Raw genomic sequence first — 19479 nt, 5'->3', positions numbered from 1 at the left:
ATATTTCTCTACAGTATTTTTAATACACAAGATGTATCTGCATATGAGATTCTGCAAAATGTTTAATAAGTGTAGAGTATCATTTTTCAGCTTATTTAAGAGCTTTAGACGTGGATTTTCAAGTACACCAATGATGCCTGAAAGGATTTTCCCTAATGTACTCAATTCTTTCTTGTATTCCACAGCTATCATGTACAGTAGAAATAAAAAGATTTGATGCAGTATATTCAATAATATATATAAAGAAAATATTCAATTTCAAAGTTATAAGTAACTAAAATAAAGTTGCGAAATGTTAGACCAAAATAGATTTTATCAGTTGTAGCTCTGTAAATAACAAAACCAATATATCCAATGCTGAGGGTTTTATCTGGCTTCTTTTTCATAAACATTGACTGGATGTGTACAGATCTAAAATATAATATATTGAGCAAAATGTCAGTTACTTAATGTCAGTTTACAGCAAAAAATATATAAAAATGTTTAACTTGATAAATATCCTTGTAATTTGCAATAATTGAATAAACAAGCAATATATGCACTATACCAACTGAACTGTGGCCTAATTTCCTGCATATGAATAAGATAAAATTATTCATGAGGGTGCAAAAATGCTATTGTGCTGACCATTAGAGGAGCTTTTCACAATAATAAATATATACATATAAATGCATTGCACTAATTCAATAACAAACATACAAAGACATACATTTAACTATAACACAAAATAAATAAATACAAAACAAATTAGATTATTTTTAAATATGTGAGGTTCAGTCATACTGCTTGATACAGAACAAACTGTGACAAGTAAATGGTGAAATCAACCCCAAATTTACCCTATCACCAAATGTTAAACATGTTTCATCCACTATCTAAATATGTGAATATATTTAGGTTAAACCAACAAAGCCACTACAAATTTAATTTAAAATCAATTAATGTTATTATTTATCATAAAATCTCATATTTATTCGCAAGTAGTTACACTAACACAATTTGACATTTTCTTTTCAATCTGTTTTGTTTTTATGAAACTTCTGAAGTTTGTTTTATTTATTTTTTCTAACTACTTGGGATGTAACAAGTCTCTATAATATCACCCCTCACTATAATGGTTTCAGTTGTGTCTGGGAAGCAGTTCAGGGCAATGGGACATCAAATTAAAACCAAATTTATTTATTTTCTTTTAAGTTTTGGAATTGGTTCTGGTAAACCACTTTTTTTTCTTGTTCAGAATACATTTCTTATGCAAAAAAGGGAACATATGGACTGATACTGATACTTTTTAGTTTGCATACTTGATCAGAATGCTGAACATTTTACAAACGCTAGGATTTACCATAAATTTAACTAAAGGGGTCCTGGGTGTGCCTAAAGACATTACAAGTGGAGTGCTAATTTATCACGCTCCCGCAAATGGGCAAATTTGCACGTTTATGGGCACGCGATAAATAACCAACCATTACAAGTGGCTGTTTATTGCTACCGCAAGCTCGCTGTAGCAAATAACGCTCAAAGAATTAACGAGAGGTCAGACCTATGGTTAATTTTTATATTGTGCCCCAACTGCCCCCCCCCCCCCAAAAAAAATAAAATAATAATCTGCAGTGTCTTATTGAAAATTAAACAGATGAGAATTTTTTTTTTTAAACTGCACTAAGCAGATTTTAGGGATTAAAAGTGACGGGTGTGGGGTGTTTGAAAATAAATGTCACTGAAAAGTGCCTTTACATTGCGGTCTATAGGAACTGTACGTTCCCTGTAAATATACAGTATATATGCTTATATACAGATATATTTACGTGTTAATATGTGTATATACACATAAATATATGCTGTATCTGATGACATGAGAACGAGGCTCCCATTGGAGCCTATGGAAGCATGCTCGCATGGTCGCATTCGCATTGCACCTCAATTGTAATACCAGCACTCATTAGTGTGCTCTGGTATTACTAAGTTGAGCACAAATATCGTTTTCGCAGATGCAATATTTTACGCTCAACTTGTAATTTTGCCCTAAATGTTTAATTGCAACAAAAATAAAATGATTAATTTTGCATATAACAAGTACTTTTTTTGCACTGGTCTCTGGCTCTATTTCCTCTATTGCTTGCAAAGGTGGACACCAGCAAGTAGATGTGGAAATTCAAGCATGTTTGTGTTCTCACTTGCTTTTTGAATGGCACTCCAAGCCAATATGGCTGCCTGAACCGTGTAATATTGCAATGAGCCACCGTATATCAGTCTGGTCCACTTGAATTTGATTAGAGGCTTGAAATTTTGAAGCAGATGTTGCTGTGAGTTGGCAATCTCCCTTGGTTTTGAATAATGGCTTATGTGTATTGTAAAACAGCTGGCCTTTCTGGAAGCAAATCAGCAGACCACATAACTTTATCTATTTCTCAACTTCCAGCCTCATATAAAGTAAAATTTGAAATGTATTATTTTAAACCCCATTATGATCATTACTGAAACATGTTTGTGCCTATAGAATACTACACTAATTTGTGCTATGTTGTGCTAATTTCAAGCTATAACAAACTTTGTTACAGAGAAAAAGGTAAACATAGGTTGGAAAAAAATGTTTCCTAAACGTAGAACCTGTTTTATAGCAACAAGTTCTCTATAACAGAGCTTCTTAAACTTTTTCACCTGGGACCGCTTTTTTGCATTTACATATTTTGTGACCCCCACCCCACTTATTATAATAAAGTCCAAAACAAACCCTTGTCAGACACATATACTTTTTTTGCATCGATATACCACACAAGTGAGGGAATTAGCAAAAATAAGTAAATATAACTTTTGTAGCCATTGCTAATCACTAACAGTAAGACTTATTGTCTAACCTTTTATGTAGGCTTCTCTCCCGCATGTGGCGATGAACAATGAAGAGGTGCAAAATTAACTATGTGGCTACCGCAAAATACAGAAGTTACTTACTCATACACAAACATGCACACTTGCTCATAAATACACACACTCACACATACACACACAAGCACATTCACTCACAACACAGACACTCACTCACAACACACACTCATAGTACATTAACAAATCTTCTGGGAAACCCATATTGTTTTTAAGGGACCCCTTGGTGGTCCCAGCTTCCAGTTTAACAAGCAATGCTCTATAATATCTTTAAGTTGCTTTAGGTGCGGTGTAATATCCAAAACCATTGGACATGCATTCTTCACAAGTGGTGGTATCTGGTCCTGCTGAGCAACTGCACTCAAACGGCCTTCTAGAATAGGGCAGATCAGGCTGCTGTAGCAAATAGTCAGTATACGTAGAAGAGTTTTGTAGAGTTGTTGAGATAGCCTTTATGGTATTCTTGCCCATCCCTGTTTTTCTGTTGGCTCCCAGGTATGTTACCTCAGACTGACTACATTCACAGGGAGATTCAAGTGATTTTTTTCTTTGGACAAGGCTGAAATCCTGACTTTCATCACTCTCAACTGGAGTATTTTTATGTCCCCTAGAGATATGAGGATAATCTGATTGTGGAACCAGCTTCAGTGACTTAGGCTGATCATCACTGTGGTGATCTGCATGCACATAACTTTTTATTCTTTCCACAACCTGTAAAGAAAATAGCAAAATTAGAGGGACATTCATTTATTTTTTTATTGTAAGAGCGATAGTCTAGTGTGTACTAACATTGGCGTGTCATGTGTGTATGCGTTAATTCCCTCAAATAATAGATTTCTCTGAAGGTGCACAGTAAAATTTAACGCTTGAACCAATAGAATAGAATAAAATCTAAAAATCCGCTTAAAGGGACAGTTAAATCAAATTTAAACTTTCATGACTCAGAGCATGTAATTTTCCAATTTACTTTTAGCATCAAATTTGCTTTGTTCTCCGAGTATGCTTTGTTAAAAGCTAAACATAGGTAGGCTCAAACTGATTTCTAAGCTGTTGAAGGCCATCTTTTATCTGAGAGCATCTTGAAAGTTTTTTATAGTTAGAAAGTGCTAGTTCATGTGTGCCATATAGATAACATTGTGTTCACTCCCGTGAAGTTATTTATAAGTCAGCACTGATTGGTTAAAATGCAAGTCTGTCAAAAAAACTGAGATAAGGGGCAGTTTGCAGAGGCTTAGATACAAGATGGATACTATGTTTATAAAGAAGCAATGTGAAAGGTTAGAAAATCTATAACAGCATAATCATAGGACATACATTTGTATTCATACCACTTTAAGCTTAGTTTTTCAGTTGTATGTTTAAAAGGCAATATAGCTTTAAAGAGCGTACCCTTAATGACCAGCCCATATCGTTAGCCCATTACCCAATAGGATGATATTAACCCCTTTTAAAAAGCTTGTATGCTAGAGGGAGTATCAATCAAGCCATGAGTACGGCATTGTAGCCAACACTTCACTACGCAATGGGTTTATGTATTGCTGCTCCTTTATTTGTTTCTCTACTCTTAGATACAAGGTAATCACAGAGATAAAAAGTGTATTAATATAACAGTGTTGGTTATACAAAACTGAGCAAAGGGTTATAAAGATATTATCTATCTTTTTAAACAATATCAATTTTCAAGTAGATTGTCGTACAGGGTACGTCAAACACAAACTGATATTTAAAGACCAACAACGAACCCTGTACGTCCTTAGGGGTTTAAAGCGTCTGGAAGCGATCCTGGGAGGGATCAGGGGGTGTGATGTGTCAGTTGGGAGGCTGATCTCTACACTAAAGCTAAAATTAACCCTTCAAGCTTCCTACAAGCTACCTAATTAACCCCTTCACTGCTGGGCATAACACAAGTACGGTGCACAGCTGCATTTAGCGGCCTTCTAATTACCAAAAAGCTATGCTAAAGCCATATATGTCTGCTATTTCTGAACAAAGGGGATCCAAGAGAAGCATTTACAACCATTTGTGCCATAATTGCACAAGCTGTTTGTAAATAATTTCAGTGAGAAACCTAAAGTTAGTGAAAAAGTGAATTTTTTTTATCGCATTTGGCAAGAAATATACCAAAATGGGCCTAAATCAAAACTTTTGGTTGTCTACTACACTACACTAAAACTAACCCTACAAGCTCCCTAATTAACCCCTTCACTGCTGGGCATAATACAAGTGTGGTGCGCAGCGTCATTTAGCAGCCTTCTAATTACCAAAAAGTAATGCCAAAGCAATAAATGTCTGCTATTTCTGAACAAACTATTGTGATACAGACCTGCACAGCGGAGCGCTACTGGAATCCTTTAGCCAGATTTAAAAGTGAGTATCATTAGGCTCAATGGAGAGAGGGTAAGGGAATCGTATCCCTAGAAAAAATAGGCAGCTGCAACTCTTCCCAGCACGTCTGCAAAACGCACTACATGTAATAGAAAATCCAAATTGTGGAAAAAGTGCGCTCCAAGACCATGTAGTGACTAAGGTCCCAAGTTATCAAGGTCTGTTGGACGGTTCGACAGACCTTGCTGAATACGGCAAGCAATACGCTCGCCGTATTCAGCAGTGCACCAGCAGCTCACAAGAGCTGCTGGTGCAACGCCGCCCCCTGCAGACTCGTGGCCAATAGGCCGCCAGCAGGGGGGTGTCAATCAACCCGATCGTACTCGATCGGGTTGATTTCCGGCGATGTCTGTCCACCTGCTCAAAGCAGGCGGACAGGTTATGGAGCAGCGGTCTTTGTGACCGCTGCTTCATAACTGCTGTTTCTGGCAGGGGCTGTCAAGCTCCTTACGGAGCTTGATAACTAGAGGCCTAAGTGCGCATATGCACAAAACGTTTGCTGTCTGCACCTGTTCATCTACCTGTATTTTGCACTTTTGTGCTGACCGCTTTTATTTTTGTTCATGTTTTACATGTGTTGACATGATCCAGTAAAGACTTTCATTTTTTAACTACATGGGCTTGGACCGCACTTTTTCCACAATTTGGATTTTCTATTTCTGAACAAAGGGGATCCCAGAGAAGCATTTACAACCATTTGTGCCATAATTGCACAAGTTGTTTGTAAATAATTTCAGTGAGAAACCTAAAGTTTGTGAAAAAGTAAAACAAATTTTTTTTTATTTGATTGCATTTGGCAGTGAAATGGTGGCTTGAAATATATCAAAATGGGCCTAGATCAATACTTTGGGTTGCCTACTAAAAAAAAGTTTAGACATGTCAAGGGATATTCAGGGATTCCTGATAGATATCAGTGATTTGTATTTATTGCCCTATAACTTGCAAAAAAAGCAAAGAACATGTAAAAATTGGGTATTTCTAAACTCAGGACAAAATTTAGAAACTATTTAGCATGGTTGTTTTTTGGTTGTAGATGTGTAACAGATTTTGGGGGTCAAAGTTAGAAAAAGTGTGTGTTTTTTTCAAATTTTTCATCATATTTTATAAAAATTTTTATAGTAAATTATAAGATATGATGAAAATAATAGTATCTGTAGAAAGTCCATTTAATGGCGATAAAAATGGTATATAATATGTGTGGGTACAGTAAATGAGTAAGAGGAACATTACAACTAAACACAAACACAGCAGAAATGTAAAAATAGCCCTGGTCCTTAAAGGGACATGAAACCCAAAATATTTATTTCATGATTCAGATAGAGAATACAATTTTAAACAACTTTCCAATTTACTTCTATTATTTAATTTGCTTCCTTTTCTTATTACCCTTTGCTGAAAGGTTTATCTAGGCAAGCTCATGAGCAGCAAAGAACCTATGTTCTAGCTGCTGATTGGTGGCTGAATATATATACTGATTGTCATTGTCTCACCCATGTGTTCAGTTAGAAACCAGCAGTGCATTGCTGCTTCTTCAACAAATGATACCAAGAGAATTAAACAAATTAGATAATAGAAGTAAAATAGAAAGTTGTTTAAAACTGTATTCTCTATCTGAATCATGAACTAATTTTTATAGGTTTCATGTCCCTTTAAGGGAAAGAAATTGAAAAATTGCCTTGTCCTTAAGGGGTTAAGTAACAGAGTTCTCCATTTAGTTTTGTGCTATACTTTTTCAAAATAACAAAATTTATGCTTACCTGATAAATTTCTTTCTTTCTTGACACGATGAGTCCACGATCATCTAATTACTATTGGGAATATCACTCCTGCCCAGCACGAGGCGGCAAAGAGCACCACAGCAAAGCTGTTAAATATAACCTCCCTTCCCTCCAACCCCAGTCATTTGACCGAAGTAAAGGCGAGAAAGGAAGCAACAAGGTGCAGAGGTGTCTGAGGTTTATAGTATGACAAAAGCCTGTCTTAAAAAAACAGGGCGGGCAGTGGACTCATTGTGTCAAGAAAGAAAGAAATTTATCAGGTAAGCATAAATGTTGTTTTCTTTCTAATGACACTATGAGTCCACGGATCATCTAATTACTAATGGGAATCAATACTCAAGCTAGAGGACACAGATGATACGGGAGGGACAAAACAGGGAACCTAAACCGAAGGCACCACTGCTTGAAGAACATTTCTCCCAAAGGAAGCCTCAGCCGAGGCAAAAGTATCAAATTTATAGAACTTAGAAAAAGTGTGAAGAGAGGACCAAGTTGCAGCCTTGCAAATCTGTGCCACAGAAGCTTTATTTTGGAATGCCCAGGAAGAGGAAACAGCCCTCGTAGAATGAGCCGTGACTCTCTCAGGAAGCTGCTGTCCAACAGTTTCATAAGCCAAGCGAATGATACTCCTCAGCCACAAAGAAAGAGAAGTAGCCATAGCTTTCTGCCCCTTACATTTCCCAGAGAAAACCACAAACAGAGCAAAAGAGTGGCAAAAATTCTTAGTCGCCTGTAGATAGAACTTTAACGCACGGACCACGTCTAGGCTGTGCAGCAGACGTTCTTTGTGAGAAGATGGCTTAGAACATAAAGAAGGAACAACAATCTCTTGATTAATGTTCCTATCTGAAAACACTTTACGTAGAAACCGCAGCTTAGTACCCAAAACGACCTTATCCGAATGAAAAATAAGGTAAGGAGATTCAAACTGCAAATCTGAAAGCTCTGAGACTCTACGAGACGAAATAGCAACAAGAAACAAAGCCATCCAAGATAACATTTTAATATCTAAGGAATGCATAGGTTTAAACGGAGCCTGCTGAAGAACTTTAAGAACAAGGTTAAGACTCCAGGGAGGAGTAACAGGTTTAAACACAGGCCTGATTCTGACCAAGGCCTGACAGAACGATTGCACATCTGGAACATCCACCAGATGTTTATGTAACAAAATAGACAAGGCAAATATTTGACCTTTCAAGGAACTGGCGGATAAACCCTTCTCCAAACCTTCTTGGAGAAAGGCTAGAATTCTAGGAATCTGTACTCTACTCCAAGAGTAGCCTCTGGATTCACACCAATACAGATATTTACACCAAATCTTGTAGTAAATCTTCCTGGTAACAGGCTTACGAGCCTGAATCATGGTCTCAATGACCGACTCAGAAAATCCCTGTTTAGATAAGATTAAGCGTTCAATCTCCAAGCAGAGATTTGGATGAAGGAAGGGCCCTTGAAGTAGAAGGTCTTTCCTCAGTGGAAGGCTCCAAGGTGGGAGAGATGACATCTCCACTAAGTCTGCATACCAGATCCTGTGAAGCCACGCCGGTGCAATGAGGATCACCGACCCCTTCTCCTGTTTTATTCGAGCAATGACCCGAGGAAGGAGAGCGAACAGAGGAAATAGGTCTGAAATTCCAAGGGACTGCTAGAGCATCTATCAGTACAGCCTGAGAATCCCTTGACCTTTACCCGTACCTTGGGAGCTTGGCATTCTGACGAGATGCCATGAGGTCCAGTTCCGGCTGTCCCCATTTGAGAATCAAGCTGGAAAACACATCTGGATGGAGTTCCCACTCCCCCGGGTGAAAGGTCTGTCTGCTTAGAAAATCCGCCTCCCAATTGTCCACTGCTGGAATGTGGATCGCAGATAGACAGCAGTTGTGGGTCTCTGTCCATTGAATAATCCTGGCTACCTCTGTCATGGCTAAGGAACGTCGAGTTCCCCCCTGATGATTGATGTAAGCTACTGAAGTTATGTTGTCCGACTGGAACCTGAGAAACCAGGTCGAAGCTAACTGAGGCCAGGCCAGGAGAGCATTGAAGATTGCTCTCAGTTCCAGAATGTTTATGGGTAGAATTGACTCCTGCCGAGTCCAAGTCCCCTGAGCCTTTAGAGAGTCCCAGACTGCTCCCCATCCCAACAGGCTGGAGTCCGTTGTCACAATCACCCAGGTGGGTCTGCGGAAGCAGGTTCCCTGGGAGAGATGATCCTGAGACAACCACCATAGAAGAGAATCCCTTGTCTCCGGATCCAGATGTAATTGTGGAGACAGGTCCGTATAATCTCCGTTCCACTGCCTGAGCATGCATAACTGCAGAGGTCTGAGGTGGAAACGGGAAAACAGAATGATGTCCATGGTAGCTACCATCAGACCGATTACCTCCATACATTGAGCCACTGATGACCGAGGAGAGGACTGAAGCACCAGACAAGAGTCAAAGATCTTTGTCAGAAATATTTTCATCGATAGGGAATCAATTATGGTTCCCAAGAACACTACCCTTGTAGCCGGAATTAAAGAACTCTTTCACAGATTTACCTTCCATCCGTGCGAGCGCAGGAAGGATAACAACATCTCTGTGTGGGAGTTCGCTTGTTGAAAGGATGGTGCCTGAACCAGGATGTCATCCAGATAAGGAGCCACTGCAATGCCCCACAACCAGAGCACCGCCAACAGAAATCCCAGGACTTTTGAAAAAATTCTGGGAGCTGTGGCAAGACCGAATGGAAGAGCCACAAACTGGAAGTGTTTGTCTAAAAAGGCGAACCTCAGAAACTTGTGATTATCCCTGTGGATCGGAACATGCAGGTACGCGTCCTTTAAATCTACTGTTGTCATGAATTAACCCTCTTGAACCAAGGGAAGAATGGAATGAATAGTTTCCATCTTGAAGGACGAAACTCTGAGGAACAAGTTTAGACTCTTGAGATCTAGAATTGGTGTGAAAGTTCTCTCTTTTTTGGGAACCACAAACAGATTGGAGTAAAATCCCAGACGCTGCTCCTGTATTGGAACAGGAACTATCACTCCCAGGTCGGAAAGGTCTTGAACACAGTGTAAGAATGCCTCTCTTTTTATCTGGTCTACAGATAATCTTGAGAGCAGAAACCTGCCCCAATTTTTGAATTCTAGTTTGTATCCCAGGGACACGATGTCCACCGCCCAGGGATCCCGAACATCCCAAACCCAAGCGTGAGTGAAGAAGGAAAGTCTGCCCCCCACAAGATCCGGTCCCGGATCAGGGGCAGACCCTTCATGCTGACTTTGAGTCATTAACTAGCTTCTTGGATTGTTTACCCTTGTTTCAAGACTGGTTGGACCTCCAGGCAGGCTTGGACTGTTCTTGCTTTGTAGAGGGAGAGGAAGGCTTACCCTTGAAATTTCGAAAGGAACGAAAATTACTCTGACGTTCCTTCTGCTTATTCCTCTTATCCTGAGGGAGGAAATTACCCTTACCTCCCGTAATGTCAGAAATAATTTCCGCCAGGCATGGCCCAAATAAAGTCTTACCCTTGAAGGGAATTGCCAAAAGCTTAGATTTAGACTACACATCCGCAGACCAGGATTTTAACCATAAGGCTCTGCGGGCCAGTACAGCAAACCCTGACATTTTTGTTCCTAGCTTAATAACCTGAAGGGAAGCGTCTGTAATAAAAGAATTGGCCAATTTAAGGGCCTTGATCCTATCCTGGATCTCTTCAAGAGGAGTGTCTGTCTGAATAGAATCAGATAACGCTACAGACAACGCTGGTGAACATACATCTTTTTGAACAAACCCTCCAACTTCTTATCCATAGGATCCTTAAAATAACAACTATCCTCTATAGCAGTGCTTTCCAAACTGTGTGTCGTGACACATTAGTTAGTCAGCAGCAGTGTGTAGGTGTGTCCCTGCTTCAGCACACATTTTTTTTTATTTAATTTTTTTTTAATTGTTTTTTGGTTTCCGACTTTCCGCCTGCTACGCATATCACATGGTTGACATGTGATTGATACCTAGTGGGTCACAGATCATCTTAACCTATTGACGCAGCTCAGTGGGAACTGAAATTATTTCCATTGGCGGCACGTTGGCTTCTGACTGCACGTGTAGTCTCCTCAATCGGCTTGTGACTGCATGTGTAGTCAGTGAGTGGGGTAGCAGTGTTTTTGCAGCACAGGCAGTAGTCAGTCAGACTCACAGAGCTGAGGGCAGCAGCTTAAACGCAGAGCTGAAGTCAGAAGTCAATGTGTTTGTTTTTTTTGCAGCTAGCTCCCAGTAGTGCATTGCTGCTCCTGCTCTTGATATATAGATAGGAAGTGGAAGCTTAAAAATGCTTGATGATGAAATGCGAGTGTCTTTATCTAATATTCCAGCAAATATTCAGAATCTATGTTCATCCCATCAATCTCATACATCCCATTAAAATAGTAAGTAGCTATTGGTGTTATTAAACTTTTTTTTAATTCTTGCACATACATACTGTTACTTGTAAATACATTTCGTTATTATATTATTTATGTATAGAAACATAGAAACATAGATATTGACGGCAGATAAGAGCCATAGGCCCAGCAAGTCTGCCCGACCTTACCTAACAGTATAAACTTATCTAGTTTGTAGGATAGCCGTATGCTTGTCCCATGCATTTTTAAAGTCCCCCACAGTGTTTGTTGCTACTACCTCTTGAGGAAGTTTATTCCATAAATCAATCACTCTTTCTGTAAAGAAGTGCTTCCTCAAATTACTCCTGAATCTACTACCCTTTAGCTTGAGCTCATGACCCCTTGTTCTTGAATTTTCCATTTTATGTAAAATACCCACAGCCTCAGTTTTACTAAACCCTTTAATGTACTTGAAAGTTGCTATCATATCACCTCTTTCCCTTCTCTCCTCTAAGCTATACATATTTAGGTCATTGAGCCTATCCTGGTAAGTTTTATTTTTTAGACCATGTACCATTTTGGTAGCTCTACTTTGCACAGATTCAAGTTTGTTAATATCCTTCTGAAGATATGGCCTCCAGAACTACACACAATACTCAAGATGAGGCCGAACTAATGATCTATAAAGTGGCATAAGAACCTTACTATTTCTGCTGCAAGTACCTCTACCAATACATCCAAGCATTCTGCTAGCCTTACTCGCTGCATTACTACATTGTTTACTAAGAAAAATAGAAAGGATGATTTAAAAAATACAGTGATATTTATATTAGATTTATAGGAGATTATTTTTTATATTTGTTACATGCAATTTTGGTGTATTTGTTGTATTATTTTATTATTCTATTTTAAACAAAAATGGCTAGATTACTAGTGGAGTGGTAATTACACTTAGCCACCAATCAGCCAGCGCTACCCAGGTGCTGAACCAAAAATGGGGCGACTTCTAAGCTTACATTACTGCTTTTCAAATAAAGATACCAAGAAAACCAAGAAAATTTGATAATAAAAGTAAATTAGAAAGTTGCTTAAAATAGCATGTTCTATCTGAATCATGAAAGAAAAAATGTGGGTTTTATATCCCTTTAAAGGGACAATGAACCCAATTTTTTCTTTCATGATTTAGATAGAGCATGCAATTTTAAGCAACTTTCTAATTTACTCCTATTAGCAATTTTTCTTTATTCTTTTGCTATCTTTATTTGAAAAGCAATTATGTAAGTTTAGAAGCCTGCCCATTTTTGGTTCACAACCTGGGTTGTCCTTGCTGATTGGACAGCACCAATAAACAAGAGCTGTCCAGGATTCTGAACCAAAAAATGGCTGGCTCCTTAGCTTAGATGCCTTCTTTTTCAAATAAAGATAACATGAGAACAAAGAAAAATTGATAATAGGAGTAAATTAGAAAGTTGCTTAAAATTGCATGCTCTATCTGAATCATGCAAGAAAAAAATAAATTGGGTTTAGTATCCCTTTAATGATTTATTCTCTTCCTCACAAAGTTCAATTGTGTTTCTATCAAGTTCCATGTATTCTGAGCCCTGAAAGTATGTTTTCTATAATTATTCTCAATACAGACATCTTTCTAAATATATCAGTATATTTTTGGGAATAATTTTTGAAATTGCTATTTTATATCTTGCGCATCAACAACAATTACAAATGCAAAAATTAGGAAATGCGCTTGCAGGATAATTTATAAGTCTAAAGTCTTTTCATGTCTGTTTTGTTGTGGTAAAGTACTCTTGCAGAATAGAACAAACAGTGTCTTGAAGGTCTAGTTGTGGGGGGTTCTCTGGCATTCTAGAGGTGTGGCCAGTATTTTTCACCTATTTACTAGAAGAGATAACTTTAAATAATATGAACGTGTTGGAAGATGAAAAGACACCAAGCACTGGTAATGAGTAAATGTAAAAGATTTATCACTTACTTCTTCCATAGTAGGTCTTAGCTTGACTCGTGATGCTGTGCATTGGATAGATAAACTCAAAAGCTTGTCTGCAACACTCTGAGACCACGTATCGGCCTTCTTGTCCAGAAACTGAAGAAGGCTCTGAACTCCACCTGTTTCCATCACATCACTCAGCAAATCTCTCTATCAAAATAATTCATTAAATCAACTGATTTATAATAGACAAGTGACTAAGTCATCTATTGATAATTTCTTACAAGAGATATCTTTTAACATTTAAACTAAATACGCAATGAATAATTATATACATATACTTACTAAAAGTGACAATTTTTATCTTAAATTTTAAAACTGCTTATCCATTCTTATTGGGTTTTTTTTTTTACTTTTCAAGTCAAAATGTTCTTCATTAGTGGCTCTGCTAATGTAGGTTTCTATCTAATGTGTGTGATGTTTTGTGGTTAAAGGGACATGAAACCTAAATGTTATTCTTCATGACTCAGATACAGCACACAATTTTAATCAACTGTTTAATGTACTTCTATTATCAAATTTGCTTTATGTGCTTGGTATTCTTTGCTGGAAGAGAAGCAATGCAGAACTGGGCACAAGCTGAACACATTTGAGTCACATATATGTGCAGCCACCAATCAGCATCTAGCTCCCAGTAGTGAATTACTGCTCCTGAGCCTACCTAGGTATGCTTTTCAACAAAGGCTATCAAGAGAATAAAGCAAATTAGATACTAGGGGGTCAATTTAACAAGAGGCAAGCGGACATGATTCGCTGTAACGAATCATATCTGCCCGACCTCACTAAATGCCGACAGCATTTAACATTGTCATTATTTAACATTGCACAAGCATTTGGCGGATTGCACATTCGCGGCCACTCGGCCACTAGCAGCGGGTGTCAATAATCCCGATCGGATCAGGATGATTGCAGTCCGCCATGGACAAGTTAAGGAGCAGCGGTTTTACGACCGCTGCTTCTTAACTTATTTTTCCGGCAAGCCTCTTAACTTATGTTTCTGGCAAGCAGGAAACCTCCGGGGTAGAAAGCAGCATCCGCTGCTTGTTAAATCTACCCCTAGAAGTAAATTGGAAAATTGTATTCTCTGTCTAAATCACAAATGAAAAAAGAAAATGTATGCTTACCTGATAAATTTGTTTCTCTCCAGATATGGTGAGTCCATGGCTTCATCAATTACTGTTGGGAATATTACTCCTGACCAGCAGGAGGAGGCAAAGAGCACCACAGTCAAACTGTTAAGTATCACTTCCCTTCCCACAACCCCCAGTCATTCGACCGAAGGGAAATTTAGAAAAAAGAAGTAACACAAGGTGTAGAGGTGCCTGAGGTTTAGTCAAAAATAACTGTCTTGAAATAAAGGGCGGGGCCGTGGACTCACCATATCCGGAAAGAAACAAATTTATGAGGTAAGCATACATTTTCTTTTCTTTCCTAAGATATGTCCACAGCTTCATCAATTACTGTTGGGAACCAATACCCAAGCTATAGGACACAGATGAATAGGGAGGGACAAGACAGTCAGACGCCTTGTCCAAGGCAAAAGAATCAAATTTGTGAAATTTGGAAAGAGAACCAAGTCGCAGTCTTGCAAAACCGATCCACAGAAGCTTCATCCATGAAAGCCCAAGAAGAAGAGACAACCCTCGTGTAATGAGCCATAACTCTCTCAGGAGACTGCAGCCCCGCAGTCTGAAAAGCAAACAAATTAAACTTCTCAACCAGAGAAAAGAGAAGTAGAAGTAGCTTTCTGTTACAGAGAAAACAAGCAAAAAACAGAGAAAAAATATTAAACACGCACAACATCCAAATTGTGCACACACGTTCCTCAAGAGATTAGAATAAGGACACAGAGAGGGAACAACAAATTCCCAAAACAATATTATCACTTAGGATAAATAACCGCCTTATCTGAAATAAGATAAAGTGAATCACACTGCAAAGCCGAGAGTACCTAAACTCTCTGAGCAGAAGATATAGCAAAAAAGGAAACTTCCCAAGATAAAAATTTAAAATCTATGGAATGCTATGGCTCAAACTGAGCCTCTGCAAAACCTTAAAACAAGGTTAAAGCTCCAAGAAAAGCAACAGACTTAAACACAGGCCTGATACTAACCAGGGTCTGACAAAAAGATTACACGTCTGGCACATCCGCCAGTCACTTATGTAAAAAGGAATAATGCAGAAATCTGATCCTTCAGAGAACTGACTGACAAAAGTCCTCCAGACGGGGGGCGTGACCAAGCAGCTAACATGGCTGGACGCATTATCTGCAGCTCGCCAGAAAATCTACCTAACCTGCTGAATTTCGCTTTCTATGGACAGAATCTACAGCAGGGATTCCTATTAATGAAAGTATGAGCTCAGGGCGATCTGCAGGAACCTATTCTAAACTATATTACAAGTCTCTATCTCTACACTCGAAGGGCTGAGGCCTACCCGCATGAACCTAGCGTTTCCCCCCCCCCCTGGCCGCCTGGGTTAAGGGGCCGTATACAGAGCCTTAAGGGAAGCTCCTATCACACCATCGGATACCATTCTTCCGTAGGCTGTTTCCTTACTCTGCCTACCAGCCATGGACCGTCCCCAGAATTTGACGTGGGGGACTCTAGTAAAACTTTTGGGTGATCACTACGGCCGACTAGAGCAGCGTATGGATTCATTCCTGGAGAGCCGCAAGTACCCAGAGGCAGCGCAATCAACCTCCCCCCTTACAGCGATTGACCTGCCTAACATAACAGTTGCAGCGAAGCGGCAGAATGTTCTGACTGAGATACGCAGTAGGAGTGCACATACGGAGGTGATCTTTCCCGTGTGTGAGGTAACTGTTGCCGTAGCTGTAAAAATGTCCGCTCAGCAACCGGACTATCATGGGACCATGATGAGACTTGTTCAGGGGAAGTCTCAGCCATCTGTAAGTAAGAGAAGATCTCAGGGAACATCTACATATGTGTCTGTATGGCAGCTGGATTTGCTGCCCTGGTCCACCCTCGCTGAACTACTTGCAGTGCTAAATTGTACAACGGTCCTACTCACAAACGTTGGCTTGAATGTCTCATGTGCTGCAGCCATAGCAAAAACCGGAGTGGGTTAGCTCTGAGAGTTACGTGAGGGCCTATGCGCTGAACTTTAATGTGGACTTGATTTCACTGATTCTTTGCACAGCAGCTTAGTCACCTGTGTTCCCTTTTTCTTTTTCTTTAATTTTTTTTTATTTTATTAGCTACACTTCTGTACAGCTGGGCATAACACTGGGTCCTTTATCTCTCACCCAGATTAATGATGACTTTGTTGTCTGAGGTTGTAATTTATATGTACTGGCTCTGGAGACATGCTCATAACTCAAAGGACTGACACTCTAACTAATTACTACAGTCTCCTTAATATCATATGCTAGAAACCCCCTTGTGTGGGGGGGTTGACTCATGGGTTATTCAATCGATTCATGTGAAACAGCTTATCCCTGTATTTTATAGGGCATATCCTAGTAGAATGTAAGTTCTCTTATTTGCATACTAGCCTGAATGTTTTGGGGATATGTAATTGTACATAACGACAAGAGGGCTTGCCAAAGCACTAGAGTGCTATTGAGATTTACTCATAGTGGTAAGGAGAGTAGCATGAGTTTCCTGAAGACTGTAGTAGACAGCTTTATAGTTGAACTTCTGAAGATAGAGGTGCAGATCCTGGGTAAACCTTTATAGCAATGTTATTCTTGCCATTAAAAGCCCTGGAGCGATTATAACAGACTAATAGATCTCCCAAGATTATAAACACCTAGCAATAGTATCTGCACTAAACCTTGTCTCACATGGGAACATAGAGGCACAGTTACTCCTTTGTATAATATCTTCTGCTTCTTTACCCCTTATTATCCTCTGTTTATTTGGCAGAGTTAAGTAGTCTCTGCCCTGTTCGGAGAGCCTTAAATTGCTCTCTGAGCCCCACCACAGTGTATGTTAAATTTATATATCTTTATGTCCTCCCCCTACCTTTTTGTCTTTTTATTCCATTCTTGGACCCACGTGGTCCTTGTGGCATAGGAGGATGTGCGAGTAGTTTTGGTCCATAAGTGACCTACCTTCACTACAACCCCCAGCTTATTTGACTCCATTAAGGCCCAAAAGTGGCCTCTATTGTTATGTTTGAAGACTGGGACAAAAATGAGGGAAGTTTTAGGTTTGCTCCTCTAGCATTGTACCCTGCAATCTGTAACTAGCTACTGAACCTGTTATATGTGAACTTTATGTAATTTAATGTGAGCAAAATTTGTGTTTGTTTTTCTCCCTCAATAAAAAAAAAAAAAAAAAAAAAGTCCTCCAGACCTTTCCAGAGAAAGGGCAAAACCCCTAGAAATCCTGACCCTACTTCCAAGAGTAGTCCTGGAATTCAACCAATCAGGAAATTTACGCCATACCTTAGGCTCAAAAGCCTGTTACTGGTAACTTTTTCCATGACTCATGATCTCAATGACTGATTAAAAAAAATCATGCTTAGACAGAAGTAAGCATTCAATCTACAAGCAGAAGCTTCAGAGAAAATGAAAGTTGGATAAAAGAATGGACCCTGAGTTCCTCAGGAACAACCACCAAGGTGGAAGAAATACATCTCCACTAGGTCTGAATACTACGCAGGAACTATTAAAATACCGATGCTCACTCCCATTTGATACAAACAATGACTTGTGGAAGGAGAGCAATCAGACTGAAATCCCAAGGAACCGCCAGGGTATTTAGCAGAGTAGCCTTGCTGATCTCTTGACCCTAAACATAACTTGGAAGCTTGGCGTACTGCCATCTCCAACCCCAGCACTACCATTTGAGGGTTAACCTGGAGAACACCTTCGGGAAAAGCATGATGAAAAATCGTGGATAAATAACTAATGTGAGCATCCGCACATCGAACAACCACACCAATCATGGCAAAGGAACTCCAGGTTCCTCCCAGGTGGTTAATGTAAACCACTGAGACCCTAGTCACCAACCCAACAGGCTAGTGACCGTGGTCACAATTACTCAGGAAGGTCTCCAGAAGCATGTGCCCCGAGACAGATGCTTCTGAGAAAACCAAAATATTTTGGAGAATGCGGGCATCGATCCTGCTACCTCTCGTAAGCAAAGCGAACGCTCTACCACCAATTCCCCTCTCTGATCCACAGGGAAGAATCTCAAGTCAACAGATCTAGATCTATCCTCCGTGACAGAGCCACAAGATTCCCGGTCCACTATCTGAACATGCATAACCGCAGACTCTCAGATGGAATCAAGCAAAGGAATGATGTCCAATGAAGCCACCATCAGACCAATTATCTCCATACATTGAGCCACTGAAGGGGCAAACAGTAGAGAGCCGAAAGAGGCAAGAAGAAAGAATCCTCTATTTTCTGACCTCTGACAAAATATGTTCAGAGATAAGGAAACTAATATGGTCCCTAAAAAACTACCCCTGTACCTAGAACAAAGGACCTAATTTTCAGTTTCAATTCCAACTGTCAGAATGAAGAAAGACAACAAGCTCTATGTATGAGAGTTTCCTTGTTGAAAAGATGGTGCCTGAACCATTATGACGTCCAGGATCTCCAAGAGCCATGGCCAGACCAAAGGGAAGAACCACAAACTGAAAGTGTTTGACAGAAAAGCAAAACTCAGGAACTTGAAAATATGCTTCCTCCAGGTCTATGGTCACCACAAAACTGACCCTCCTAGATCAACAGAAAAATGGAACTACTGGCTTCCATTTGAAGAACAGTACCCTGAGACAGCTTGTTGAGACACTTTAGGTCTACCATAGGACAAAAAATTCCCTTTTTTTCAGGAACCACAAACAGGAGTTAATAAAATCCTAGACCCTATTCCCCGACAGAAACTGGAACGATCAATTACAGGGGAGAGAAGTCCCAAACGCACTACAAAAATGCCTCACTGTTATCCGGCCTGCAGATAAAATTGAGAGAAGGAACCTGCCTCAGAGAGGGAAGGAATGACTACTATGAAGTAACCTTGAGATATTATGTCCACAGCATAGCTGGGACATCTCGTATCCATGTTTGAAGACAAACAGAGACATT

The 19479-nt window shown here is 39.6% G+C and overlaps 1 protein-coding gene across 1 annotated transcript in view; it reads right to left on the bottom strand.

Annotated features, from left to right (window-relative positions):
• Positions 1–295: 295 nt before the first annotated feature.
• IRAK3 (interleukin 1 receptor associated kinase 3) overlaps positions 296–19479 on the bottom strand; it is a 104173-nt gene continuing 84989 nt past the window's right edge. The window contains exons 11-12 of the mRNA XM_053716864.1: positions 13401–13565; positions 296–3591 (exon numbers count right to left, since the gene is read on the bottom strand). Coding sequence (XP_053572839.1) covers positions 3151–3591; positions 13401–13565 — 606 coding nt within the window. The 3' untranslated portion in view covers positions 296–3150. The remainder of the gene's footprint in view (positions 3592–13400; positions 13566–19479) is intronic.

The sequence above is a fragment of the Bombina bombina genome, chromosome 6 (genome assembly GCF_027579735.1).
Source record: "Bombina bombina isolate aBomBom1 chromosome 6, aBomBom1.pri, whole genome shotgun sequence".
Taxonomy (NCBI): domain Eukaryota; kingdom Metazoa; phylum Chordata; class Amphibia; order Anura; family Bombinatoridae; genus Bombina; species Bombina bombina.
Note: the sequence above shows the minus strand (reverse complement) of the source record. Positions and strands in the feature narration are given on the sequence as shown.